Source organism: Bombus huntii, chromosome 9, assembly GCF_024542735.1.
Source record: "Bombus huntii isolate Logan2020A chromosome 9, iyBomHunt1.1, whole genome shotgun sequence".
NCBI lineage: Eukaryota > Metazoa > Arthropoda > Insecta > Hymenoptera > Apidae > Bombus > Bombus huntii.
In genome coordinates this window covers 1981259-1994118 of record NC_066246.1, presented here as the reverse complement: position 1 = coordinate 1994118, position 12860 = coordinate 1981259, and the positions used below count along the sequence as shown (strand labels likewise).

Sequence of the window (12860 nt, the reverse complement as noted above, 5' to 3'; positions counted from 1 at the left end):
TGATTAGATGTCAACGATTAGATACGTAGCAATCGTGAATGGTATTGAAATACAAATTAATGTTCCACATGAATAAATCTGTGAACACGCAAACAATGTATAAGTTACCTTAAATATCGTCGAAGAACATAAAAAAAATATTTATTAACACGATATTCATCGGACGACGTCTGAATACGCTGTTGCAGGCAATACTCGTTTCACACTGACAATGATTTGTCTGTCAACGGAAGTGACACTCTGCATTGTGACTATCTGGCGGTTCGTTGCATCGACCATGCGTGCTTGAATGTCGACTTTGCTAAGAAGAATTGTCAGAACTTCTACACCCACGGGTCTGTTAGTTATATGTGTGGACGATCAGAACTTTCGTCCACGAGATATTCTGACACAAGCACGAATCACTCTTAAATTCTCCTCTGTTATTAAGTGAAGCACACCATTCACTACCAATCCCTCTAACATGCATAATCTACCGGCATTATGAATACAATTTAAAATTGATCGAAGATAATATTGAGCAATGCTTCTTTTATTATTTAACTTAACAAAATTTTATATCAATATTTTTCGTATCTCTAAATAAAAGGAAAGAAATATAATTATCATTTATGACAATCTGAAATAATTATTAACACTTAACTGCCTTATTATGTAAAAGAATATTATCTCGACGATTTATAAAACATGACCATTTAATCATTAAAGTTTACAGATATTAAATGCGCAAAGTATATGTTTAGATTTAGAATCAAGCTTTTTATATCTAAAAAAATATGATATTTTTTATGTAATTTTATAAATCAAAATGTTTTAACTTGATTCTGCTTTTCAACTAAAAATTTTGAAATTTAAAGTTAGATAGATCGATCTGCGTGGTCGATCAAGTTATTCTGAAACGACGCATGCGTCGAAAATGGCCGCAATAGACGAGTAAGCACGAGCTGGAAGTAAAGGTTGACGATAAACGCAACACGAAATCTTAGTGAACTCAAAGAAAAAATAAAAATTAGAACTTAAAAATGTATTTGATGTACTATCTAAATGAGAATGGAGATCGAGTGTATACGTTGAAGGTAATAAATGTAATGTATTTTGTTGTAGATTACATTACGTTTGTTTATTGTTTGTACAAAAAATGCATTATTTTTCTTTGTTAAGTCTATTTTGTGTTTACATAGTCTAGTTTCTTACACAGACATATGGAAGCATTAATTTCTTACTCTGTAATATATTTTGTATTTATATATTTCGTATTTATATTGTATTTATATATTTATAACCTTATTTTTTTCGTTTTATAGAAAATGGATCCAAATGGAAAACCGACGCTATCGGCTCATCCAGGTATATAATAGATCTTATTTTGTTTCTGTATAAAGTGTTGCAGCTAATTAATAAAAAGAATTATTTCAGCTCGATTTTCTCCTGAAGATAAATATTCAAGAGAAAGGATAACATTAAAACGAAGATTTGGCTTATTACTCACGCAACAACCACTACCAACATATTAATATTTCTATGTTTATAATTATATATAATATATATTACACATATATATATTATATATAATTATATATGTGTAATAATGGCATTGAATGTAATAGCACAAAATTTATTAAATGCCTAAAATATTTATGCGATATTTCTTACTGTTTAAATACGGAACTGAACTTTCAACGCCTACAACTTCCCCTCTTGGTAATCTAAACGTCTGCTATCCCATTTGTGTTGAAGCATTCACAGCATTTATAATTATACTTGGATCCAAATTATGTATGAAATGCGATTAATATCTTATATATAATGGATTAATTATTCATTTTGTTTAATAAAATTTGTTTTTATTCAGAATTTAGTTCATCTTAACATGTACATATAAAAAATAAAAGTTTTATTGTAATCTATTGTACAGTGTCTAATTATTTTGAGTAGAATACAATTTTATCAAATAATGTATCAACGAGATTACATAGAACTGACTTTAATATTTTAATCTTAATACTATGTCAAAAATATTGTAGAATTTTATGAAATAACCCTTTGTATTATAGAAAAAATTAAAACCTGAATTGCATGTAATAAAACTTGTAGACTCAAAACTAGTACCAACACTCCATGACACTTGCAATTTTCGCTACGTACATTGTACTAAACTTAAAATGCAAAACAACAATGTGTATACTATTTAACATATCCAAATATATTTGTATACACATATTCAAGTATATATATGCATATCTTTTATTCGTTTTTTGTCATTTCAAAATGACATTTAACATTTTGCATTAAAAATAATTTCTTTTAATTGTTTAGATAGCAAATACATTGAGAAATATGTCTAGTAATTCATTCATAATATTTCATTACCTATCTATTAATTAATAAATAATGTGGAAATAAACACTTATTCATTATATTTTTCTAAAATACATTTTATATTATACTGAAAAATATTATTTTATCTCACAAATGTCAAATTTTGACATTTTCTAAATATCATATTGAGTATTATAATAATTATCTTATTTACAGCATTAATGATCTTATTAAATCAAAAGATGATTTCCTAATTAAGATGGCAATATAATTATACCTTTTGCAATATTCATATTTTGAATAATGAAGCTAAAAAGTAAATGTAATATATATAAATATATATATAAATAGTAAATAATAATAATATATATAATATATATAATAGTAATATATATAAAAAGTAAATAATATATATATATATATATATATATATATATATATATATATATATATATATATATATATATATATATATTATTAATTATAAGATATATTATTATAAGATATATATATATATATCTTGTTCTTTGTATATACTTACATATACTTACATTTTTCACAAATATTTATTACAGAACACATCTTTACCCTTAAGATGTTACTTATTTCATGTGATATTTTTATATTGTTTATATTATGCAAACTGTATAATTTCAAGTGCTTATTCAATGTTACGAGTATATTCTTGATAAACTTTTGTACAAATTCTACAGAATTATATTTAACAAAAGAACTGAATATTCAATCACTCTAGAACTAATATAACACAATTTGTAAGAGCTCCAAAATCGAATGAAATTATCACGAATAGTTTATTGTAAATCTAGCATATAGAACATATGTAAAAAATTAAATATTTAGAAAATAGGAAACAGTTTAAGGTATATAACTATACTATTATAGGTACATGATGGAAAAATTGTAAGTATGTTACATTAAAATAGAAGTAACAAACCTTTACAACTTATTTCTCTTGAATTAAATTGAACAGAAAAATGTGTTGATTGAATTTTACACGTGGACTATATAACAATATCAAAAAATGAACATTGTTCAATAAGTTCACTAGAATATAAATCACATTACTGCACAAAAGAAAACATTATATTGTAGCAGTATTTCTCAACTATGAAACTTCTGAGTTTTACCTACTGCTTAAATATTGTCATATTATTTCTTTGCTTTTATAATGGCAAAACTTAAACTTATAATTGCTTATTATCAATAAAAATAAACAATAATGCAAATTGAAATTTGTTTTTTGAACAAATATCGTATAAACATGTAACTTCGAACAATATATATAAATTTTATTTGTCCAAAATTCAAATCTCAATCTAAAAATATAAAAATATAAACAAATTAATATAGTGATGATTGATAAATTAATAATAGTAATATTATATATATAATATAAATATATATTATAATATATATATATATTATATATATATATATATATATATTATGTACTCTGTATCATAGAAATATACCAAATAACGTAGAGATTGCCTTGATCAATGTGCATACAATTTGCATTTTATAATGCCATAGGTGTATTATACATTTTTAATATCAATATCTGCATTCAATTTGCTTCTGATGGTGCTGCTGGTAGAACATGAACTTGTTGTGCTTTACTAGCATTGTAAACTTGGCCTGGACTAAATGGTTCTAGTCTTGAACTAGAAGCTATTTCGCTTTTGCGAATCATATCTTTAAAAAGTTAATAAGTGTTAATAATATGAAGTTGTGAAGATGTAAAACGAATTATGCAAATGTATCTTTAATATTTTAAGATTTTTTAGTATTGGGATACCTACCACTTTTGGATTCTGGTGCTGGAATATATCGAGACAATCTAACAACGGGTAGGGGTAAATAACCACTAGTTAATGGCATCACGTCCAATGTGACGCTTTGTTTCTCTAACACTTCCAAAGACACAATACCAGCAGTACGACCACATACAGCCCACATGGCTTGATCAGCAAGAACTTCATACATTAATTGTGGTGAAGGATTTGGATTTGGACTAGGTAACATACGTGTTACTGTGAGATAAAGATGGCACATGCTACCAGCACGACAAAATTCACCTCCATTTCCAGCTGCTTCAACTTTTGAAGACACTGTAAATAAAGTCTGGAAAATGATATTATAAATAGAAACTCACCTCTTTGAAATATTTTAAAAATAAATTTTATATTTTACATTTCATTATTATAAAATTATTACATAAGTACAACTCATACTTATTAAGAAAAAAGAGCCAAAGAAATAATTATATTCTTACCACATAATCTGTAATATCAAAATTGCATCTATAAAGACTGCATGCTTTTTCCATTCTTTGTAAATTATGAATTTGCAGAGGATCCTCATTGCTGTTTAAATCGTTCAAATCTTCAGTATCATTAATTGGTATATATTTTACACGAAAATCAGTCTTTATTGGCATCAAAGACTTTTCATCTTTACCAATTTCAAGTTCCCACATAAATGATACATTTATTCCATTACCTATTACTAATCTCTGACCAGCAATAGGATTTAAGCTTTTAAAGTTAACATCTATTGATGTTGCTGTTGTTAATTCTGGCTCAATTAGTTGTAGAAGTTGATTTGTTAATCCTGTTACAATTATTTGAAGAAATTTCCTTTCTTTTGCAGTATGGAGTTTCATATTTGACATGAGTGGTGGACCAAAATGTAAAGGTATGCTTTCCTCCAAACCCCATGGACATTGGATATTCAGCTATAAAAATTTACAATATTAATTTTTTTTAAATTACATATTTCTTTTTTTATACATATTATTTTGATTTTTAAAATATATGAAAACATACTTTATGTTCCATTGATAAAGAATCTTTCTTTGGTGGTAATTCTGCTAGAACTTTAAACTTTAACCATATTGTTTGAAATGGTTCACAAAATGGCAGTGATATTTCTAGTTCTTTAGACATTGTTTCTTGTGAACCATCGACTTGTATTATCAATCCCCTAGACGTACGTAATTTAAGTTTCATTTCATTTGTTATTTTTATACTTCCGCTCATAATAACTAATTCTATGCCTTGAATAAGGCCTGCCAATAAGTCTCTACTATATTTCATAGAAATTGTAGGCTGAGTCTTGGCTACTTCATAACATAACCGAGGATTTAAAATAGGTGATAAAAATTCCAATTTTTCCTCAATCACTAATGATATTTGACCAACTTTATAAAAACCAGGCTGATCTATACGCCTAGTTAATGTAACCATGTTCATACCTGGTTTCACAATAAAATCATTACATGATAGCGCTTTACTAAAATCACCTTTTGCATTTACTGATGGTTTCCTATGTTTTGTACTATCAGAACGTCTTACAATAGGCTTAGTGTTTCTGTGTAAGACACTAGCTGATCCGAGGCTTTTATCTTCTTTATAATCTAAATATGAATATACTTGTAATTGAAGCAAACTTGGATCAAATGGTCTCATATCTTCTAGAGTACATTTCGATAATAATGGAATTGATGGTTCAGGTGGTAACTTCGAACCCTTTTTTTTATTAGGTAATAGAGGTTTTTGAACTTCTTCAACAGATATAGACGCTTTAGTACATTTTACTTCTCTAGGAAACAAACTTTGTATATATATTTCGATATTGACCACGCAGTCTTGCACTACTTTATCCATCACTTTAACTTCCATACTGAGTACTACAAAAGCACATCCGAGTTCTACAAGTAAGGGTTGTGGTGATGAGATCATTTTCATATACCCGAACATTTCTTCAAAATAAGTATTACGAACAGTAATATGTAATACATCCAAACTGGCAATAGCAGCACATATTTTTGTATATTTTTCAACATCATCCATTCTTTTGTAGCACTGTGCCAATTCGAGTTGAGTTTGTGCTGCTAAGTGCCTCCAGCCTTCATCCGTGTACGTTTTTAAGGCATCCGATAAAAATGCAACAGCTTTTTGATTCTCGCCAAGCTCGCTATAAAATTGTGCTAACTCTTTTCCGATTAATCTGGCTGATCGAATTCGGCCTACATGTTTATAAGTACCCATAGCTAATTCTGCATGTTCAAGATATTGCTTCTTGAATGCCTCTTTAGACGAAAGTGCTTCTTTTAATTTATCGGTAGGTGTTAATTTCCCTTCTATCTGTGGTTCAGAATCTCCCATACCAGCTATTAGGTAAACAACTGTATGTAGTTGTTCACTAGATGGCTCACTTCCAGGCATTAAACCACATAATTTTCCTAAATTTCCCAACTAAAATAAATTAGAATAAAGATTTAACTATCTTAATACTATAAATAATATTATTACATAATTTCTATTAATATGTCTAGTAACTTACTTTATCCCTAGCAAGAGCCCATAAACTCGCGGTATGTAAGGAACAAAGGTCCAGTTGCTGATTGTTATCAATATTATATGATGATAATTGACAAGCTTGAAGCACTTCTAACGCACAAAGAAAAGACCAACATTCAATGGATCCTTCAGGTCGCTGAACTTCTAATATACGTAATTCACTTAATGTATTATGAACAAATGATAAGCACCTTTGCGCAACCTAAATTAAAATATCGTTGTATGTTTATATTCATAATGGAATTAAATCTATGAATAAAATCAGTCTTAAAATATACTAACCTCCCATAGTTTGTTAAGTGATAGTAACATGGCACATTGTCTACTGAATAAATAACTTCTAAGATCTAATAGTGATGCTTTACATTCAGCCAGAAGGTTCCTTAAATGATGATTTGTACCATTACTTAAATTAACACCACCCCAGTTATTTAAGGGGGTTTGAAATAAATTTAACCAAATTGGTGTATCTATAAATTTTTAAATAACAAATTAATGTTATAATCTGAAAAAACAGATAATAGAAAGAAAATGAGAATATCATACCTCCTACATTAGAATTAAGCACAAACTGTGTAAAAAGAGCATCCAATTCATCATACTGTACTAATGCTTCATCATATAATCCTAACATTTGTAAAACAAATGCAAGTTCTTCCTGAAAAGGAGAATTAATATATATACAGGATTAAAGCCCAAAAATAGTAATTAATTTCAATCAACAATCAGTTTACCTGCAGTAAGAAATAGTGACAGAAATTCCAGTTTGGGTGATTTCTATTTTCTCTTTGTTCTCTAATAATATCTTCAAAATGAGATAGTCTTTTATCATATGCAGCAAGCATTAAATAACGTATACGGCTAACTAAACTTCTCCATGATTCAGCTGAGCGCATTTCTGATTTTATTGGATTTATTACAGCACAACATCTATATAATACATTAAATATAAGATATAATAAAGAAATCACATGTAGAAATATATTTATCAAACATTCACTGATTAATTATTACTTCACCTATCACCATGCTTAGCAGCAAAATCACTGCGAATTTTGTCTAAAACTGTTGTCCTAGGTAATAACTTGTTAGTTTTTTTTATGTCATAAGTTTCTACTATAACAATCATCCAATCCTGAATGTGATATTGTGTTAATGTTTTTAACCAGTTATCTATGTCTTCTCTAATACTTGTTTTATAAGTATCTACATCCTGTAATCTCAATATACATAATCAGAAAAGTATAAAACAAATATGTAAGTATAACAAATTTTACTCATGAGATATTTAAATAATTATAATATTAATTTACTTACAGAACATTCAGTCCAATAAATATGAAATATTGGCTGCTTTATCAAATGCCAATCTTTCTCAGTTGGCAAAATATCCTTAGAAAATGGCAAAAATGTTGCTCCAAGTTTGACTTGTTTAATTGGTCTACTAAATGATCTACGCCATTCCACTGTATCAGCAGATATGGCTTGGAATAAACTGTTTTCCAATGTAGAAAATAATTTCTCATCTCCTGCATCTATATTGAAGAAATCATTAAAATACATTAAAGTAACACAAACAAAAATAACTCTTATATATGCTCTTTCTTAAATGTGTTATAATTAAAGTAAAAAATGTGTAATATATTTGATAACAATTAACCAGAAATAAAATATTGTATATGAAAAAGAAATTATTATAAAAAGAGAGTTAACCTATTTAAAATAACATATGTTCATCAATGACGAATCCTAATTATTTAAAAAGTCCTAATTATAGCTTAAAAATTATTATTATAAGCTATACAGCTTTAAACATGTATACCATATCATGAACAATATTAATTAAAAAAAGAAAAGTAAATGTCATATAAATTGACAGTTCATCAAGAGCGCAAATAACAATACTTAACAATAGTGTCACCATACAGAGGTTAAATATATTAATATTTTTGATTAATAAACTTACATGTAACAATTGGCTTAATATCCATAAATGTATTTGATCTACATTCACCACCCAAAGACGACCCCCCATTGCAATTCATTTCTAAAGATTGGCAGTTGCTTCGCGAACTTGCTTTTAATCATTACAACTTTACGTCACTTTTGTTACTTTATACAAAAATTATTTTGTAGTTTATCTTGAAATAAAATATTTAGCACTTCAATATTCTCTCTATATTATACAGAAGATGATAACTTTATTCGTCGCTTGAAAATACAGATTCAACATGGTATAATAAATGTAACATTTTATTTAAATCTTTTAGTTAAGTTCCATTGAGGTTGGAATTGAAATCTTCGTTTAACATGTCGTGCAATATCGATAGTCTTGCAGATCTCGATATCTCGTATTCAATAGATATATTGTCTATTGCAATCTTCTGTTCAGTGAAAAGTAATGCAATTTGATTCAGTTTATATACGTCACTATACATAACGTCATAATTAAATGCGTAATAACTGACTTGTAATTATTGATTTAAATAATAATTTAAAAACACATAACATTAATTTTTTTAAAGAATTTCCGTCATTCTAAAAATATTATTCCTATAAATATTAATAAAATAACTCCTAACTATTTCAAATTTTACAATTTGGATAAAAAAAGAGGAATGTATCAAAAAAAAGTAATTAATAAAGTACCAGGTGATTTACCACCTCCTCCCAAGAAAGAAAGTCAAGGGTACATAGAGGATTTAAGAAACAAACAAAAGTTTGAATTAGAGGAATTATTAGAAAGACAAAATAAAATTCTTAGTAATAAGTAGGTAAGGTCTAAGATATAAACTATACTCTTTATTAAACTACTTTTTGACAAAATATAAATATTTCTCTTTTAGAACATTTGTATTAAAGCTGCCAGACAAAGGAGAAAAGATCAAATCTTTTCGTGATAAGATATTAAAAGAACTAGAACATAAAAATGAAGTTGAGCAGGCAGCTAATCTTTTGTCAAGATTAAACTTAGCATCTGAAGGAAAAGCTGCTATAAATAAATTAGAATGGACAGGCAAATATAGTGAAACCAAAGATACTGTCAAAATTGTTGAACTTGATAGCGATGATGAAGAAGACCCCTTAAAAATATTAGCTCAAGTAAGTTATTTGTATTAGATTGTAGACTATATGCCTTATGAAACATATATATATATATATATATATATATATATATATATATATATATATATATATATATATATATATATAGATTAGTATTATATATCAATTTTGTATTTCAATGTTTATTATTTGCTATTATTAGCCTACGGGATGTGGGGTTCACAAAAAAAGGATTATGCATCTTCCACCAGAGGAAAGTTTAATTAAGCCAGAAGATTTGGCAGAAATAGAATCTTTTAAGACAAAAACTCCTGAGCACATTACATATATTGTTAATAAAGTAGAACAACCTCAAGAAAACAATGATAAAAAGAGAGAACCCTTCAAACCATATAGAACAACCAAGTCTGATGTACATGATCCAGAAAAAGAAAAACTGAGAAAACAGAATAAACATTGGGAAGTTACAGCAGCAACCCCACCTCTTATAGTTCATGGTGCTGTAAAAGTCATCAATTTAACTGAATCTCTCCAGTTACAAAAGGAACAAACTAAAAAACTTCAAGTAACTAATTTTTATATTTCAAATATTTGTGAAAAATATATATTACACATAAATTATAATAAAAATTGTAATACTTAGGAGATTCAAGCTAAACATGCAGCTGAAAGATTAGCTGATCAATTTGGTTTACATAACATTGGTCCTCCACCTGTAAATCTAGGTACTTATCGCCTACAAGATGAAAAAGAATCCGATCCTTCTATTTCAGAAGACGAAGAAAATGAAGTGTATGATGATGAAGATAATGATAAAGCAGGAACTGTTGTTTTTACAGTAGATAGTATAGAAAGCTAATTTATCTTGTTTCTCTCACGTATATTATGTAAATATGTTTATGAATAAATCTTATATCTTAAGAAACCTATATTATTAGAATTTGCATCTTTTTATATACCTAAAAATATATATAGGGATATATAATCATGATAGTGTAAAATACAATAATAACTCAATGTAAAATGTTTATGGAGCTTTATTATTTTTACATTTTTGTATTAATTGTATCCAAAATTATTAATGATTGCTGTGTATGGTGCGGTAGCCTTTGCAACTGTTTGCCCCGCTTGTTTGGTAAGTTTCTGAAGTAAGAAAAGAAGCGTATAAGAAATAGTTCTTGATATCATTTATATTAGTAATGTTTTTAGATATACCTTAAGCTTATCTCTCTTTTGAACTTCAACAATTGATCTGACACGTCTCTTATTTTCCAATGTACGTACAACAGCCTTATATTTCCATCCAACTTCATGAGACAATCTACCTACATGGCAGTACTAAAAAATAACATTGTATTAATATCATATGTTTTTTAGATGGAATATATTTATATACATTTTTTTTATTATTTACTCAGTTAAATGTGACATCACGAAGTATAAAAGCAATTATACTCAGGCGCAAATTACCATACCATCATTGTAAATAATTAAATAATTTACTAAATATAATAAATATATTTTGAAGTTAATGTTCTATCTTACCTTCCTACCAGGTTTAAGACACATAACTCTCATGGCACCTGGTACAACAACACGTTTTCTGCGGTCATATGGTGGTGGACAACCTTCATAAACCTTTAACCTTCTGAGAGCATCCTTCCCCCTTTGTGTCTTATGTGGGATCATTCCTATAAATTCAATGATATTTTTATTTATACAGTATACTGTAAAACATATGCAAGGTTGTTTAATTGTTTATAAATTAATAATCTCATATAAATGTTTTTTTCATGATACTATCAAATAATGTAGGTAATATATACATAATCATCGATTAATATAAAGTATAAAATTCCATGTAAATAAGTAATATTTCAACATACCACGAACTGTTTTCCAAAGTATTTTACTAGGTGCACGGAAGTGGAAGGGTCCACGAGCTGGATTTACATTACATCTTTTGCGTAAAAACGACATAAATTTCAGCTTATTCCTAAAATAAAAAGTTATATGAAACACATTGGAATAATTATACGTGAAAATACTTAAAGAAAAGAATATATAATCACGAATACTTAATTATAATGTTACTAACCTGAAGAAATTACCAGAAATGTTGAGTTGTTCGCTGCGAACAACAATTACTCTATTGCCCTGTAGGATCGTTTTGGCAATAATAGCTGCCAAACGACCAAGTAAATGGCCACGGCCATCAATTAAGATTGGCTGAAAACATAATTACGACAATTAATATCTTTTTTGTTCCATATTAAAGCGTTATATAAAATAAATATTTACAACAATGAATTTTTGGTTTTACCAAAGATTTGAATTGCATAAATATATGTACGATTACCAATAACAAATAACACGTGTCAATTGACAGCTTTAAAAATAAAATAATTATTTCTAAGATACCGTATAATTAATGTATGCATGTACTATTTTCATACCGAAAAATAATCACATAAAGAACTTGCATCATTGTTTGAGGAAATATAGCAAATGATATTGCAAGAAAACACGTGTACATGAATTCAGAAAAGGATACAAAGATTTCTAGAAAAAGTAATATCGAGTGGGGGAAAAGTATTTCTTAATTTCTGTGTATAGTGTACAGATTAAAAGAAATATATTGTGTAGCTTAAACTACTCTTAAGGACTTAAAACATTAAATAAAACATACATACCTTATTACTGAAGCCAGTCATTTTGTTACTCTACCGGAAAAGGATTCACGAACATTGAGAAGTATGCGACCTCTTACCGGAAGATATTCTGATGATTGTCAGGGCATCCAACATTATATCTTTTTTCCTAAATGAAAGCATAACAAACATAATTCGTTATTAAAATATTGATACAATTTTTAATACTTTATATAGTATTATATTCCATAATCATTTTATTTGAAAAAAGTTTCTATTCATAACATTTTAATAATATAGTAATTATATTAATTTATTATATTACATTACATTATTGGTGAAATATTTTTCAGAAATTATAACATTTGGATATAATTTTTTATAAATTAAGAAAACATTTTTTTATTACAACATATTGCAATAATATTAAAAAATAACA

General features: G+C 27.3%; 5 protein-coding genes across 13 annotated transcripts in view; 2 read left to right on the top strand and 3 right to left on the bottom strand.

Moving 5' to 3' along the window:
• The window catches only part of LOC126869185 (dystrophin, isoforms A/C/F/G/H), a 439586-nt gene extending 439124 nt beyond the window's left edge, over positions 1-462 (bottom strand). For 2 of the 7 annotated variants that reach the window (XM_050625397.1, XM_050625396.1), the window contains exon 1: positions 109-459. The gene's annotated coding sequence lies outside the window, so the exon portion shown is untranslated. Of the gene's footprint in view, positions 1-108 lie in introns of all 7 variants that reach the window. The other 5 variants (XM_050625392.1, XM_050625393.1, XM_050625398.1 and 2 more) reach the window with 4 other exon arrangements.
• A 434-nt stretch (positions 463-896) lies between these two features.
• On the top strand, positions 897-1907 carry LOC126869213 (H/ACA ribonucleoprotein complex subunit 3). Its single transcript, XM_050625452.1, has 3 exons — positions 897-1076; positions 1305-1347; positions 1417-1907. Exons 1-3 carry the CDS (start codon positions 1023-1025, stop codon positions 1512-1514), a joined length of 195 nt encoding a protein of 64 aa, XP_050481409.1. The 5' UTR covers positions 897-1022; the 3' UTR covers positions 1515-1907.
• Positions 1908-3112: 1205 nt separating this feature from the next.
• On the bottom strand, positions 3113-8818 carry LOC126869766 (trafficking protein particle complex subunit 10). 3 transcript variants are annotated; one of them, XM_050626703.1, is made up of 11 exons: positions 8671-8818; positions 8022-8239; positions 7724-7917; positions 7439-7634; positions 7251-7362; positions 6987-7174; positions 6688-6906; positions 5169-6599; positions 4616-5077; positions 4143-4464; positions 3113-4035 (listed from the first exon to the last, which is right to left on the bottom strand). In XM_050626703.1, the coding sequence occupies exons 1-11, from the start codon at positions 8747-8749 to the stop codon at positions 3908-3910; spliced, it is 3549 nt and encodes a 1182-aa protein (XP_050482660.1). In that variant the 5' UTR covers positions 8750-8818; the 3' UTR covers positions 3113-3907. The 3 variants fall into 3 exon arrangements, with proteins under 3 accessions (XP_050482660.1, XP_050482662.1, XP_050482661.1); XM_050626705.1 differs by lacking the exon at positions 8671-8818 and having other exon boundaries at positions 7724-7924; positions 8022-8162; XM_050626704.1 differs by lacking the exon at positions 3113-4035 and having other exon boundaries at positions 4223-4451.
• A 501-nt stretch (positions 8819-9319) lies between these two features.
• LOC126869767 (DNA-directed RNA polymerase II subunit GRINL1A) lies at positions 9320-10699 on the top strand. Its single transcript, XM_050626706.1, has 4 exons — positions 9320-9474; positions 9551-9806; positions 9973-10335; positions 10414-10699. The coding sequence occupies exons 1-4, from the start codon at positions 9323-9325 to the stop codon at positions 10627-10629; spliced, it is 987 nt and encodes a 328-aa protein (XP_050482663.1). The 5' UTR covers positions 9320-9322; the 3' UTR covers positions 10630-10699.
• A 90-nt stretch (positions 10700-10789) lies between these two features.
• Positions 10790-12606, bottom strand: LOC126869768 (60S ribosomal protein L13a). The gene is made up of 6 exons (XM_050626707.1): positions 12464-12606; positions 11869-11999; positions 11657-11766; positions 11316-11461; positions 10986-11108; positions 10790-10913 (listed from the first exon to the last, which is right to left on the bottom strand). Exons 1-6 carry the CDS (start codon positions 12482-12484, stop codon positions 10830-10832), a joined length of 615 nt encoding a protein of 204 aa, XP_050482664.1. The 5' UTR covers positions 12485-12606; the 3' UTR covers positions 10790-10829.
• Between the last annotated feature and the right edge of the window lie 254 nt (positions 12607-12860).

Coding starts and splice junctions, on each gene's coding strand:
- LOC126869213 (XM_050625452.1), top strand. CDS start 1,023: ATGTATTTGATGTACTATCTAAATGAGAATGGAGATCGAGTGTATACG. Junction 1,077..1,304: donor ATCGAGTGTATACGTTGAAG/GTAATAAATGTA, acceptor TTCGTTTTATAG/AAAATGGATCCAAATGGAAA. Junction 1,348..1,416: donor GACGCTATCGGCTCATCCAG/GTATATAATAGA, acceptor GAATTATTTCAG/CTCGATTTTCTCCTGAAGAT.
- LOC126869766 (XM_050626703.1), bottom strand. CDS start 8,749: ATGAATTGCAATGGGGGGTCGTCTTTGGGTGGTGAATGTAGATCAAAT. Junction 7,175..7,250: donor GCTTAATTCTAATGTAGGAG/GTATGATATTCT, acceptor AAAAATTTATAG/ATACACCAATTTGGTTAAAT. Junction 4,036..4,142: donor AGCACCAGAATCCAAAAGTG/GTAGGTATCCCA, acceptor AACTTTTTAAAG/ATATGATTCGCAAAAGCGAA.
- LOC126869767 (XM_050626706.1), top strand. CDS start 9,323: ATGTATCAAAAAAAAGTAATTAATAAAGTACCAGGTGATTTACCACCT. Junction 9,807..9,972: donor CCTTAAAAATATTAGCTCAA/GTAAGTTATTTG, acceptor TGCTATTATTAG/CCTACGGGATGTGGGGTTCA. Junction 10,336..10,413: donor AACAAACTAAAAAACTTCAA/GTAACTAATTTT, acceptor TGTAATACTTAG/GAGATTCAAGCTAAACATGC.
- LOC126869768 (XM_050626707.1), bottom strand. CDS start 12,484: ATGACTGGCTTCAGTAATAAG. Junction 11,109..11,315: donor GTCTTAAACCTGGTAGGAAG/GTAAGATAGAAC, acceptor GTTATTTTTTAG/TACTGCCATGTAGGTAGATT. Junction 10,914..10,985: donor AAAAGAGAGATAAGCTTAAG/GTATATCTAAAA, acceptor TTCTTACTTCAG/AAACTTACCAAACAAGCGGG.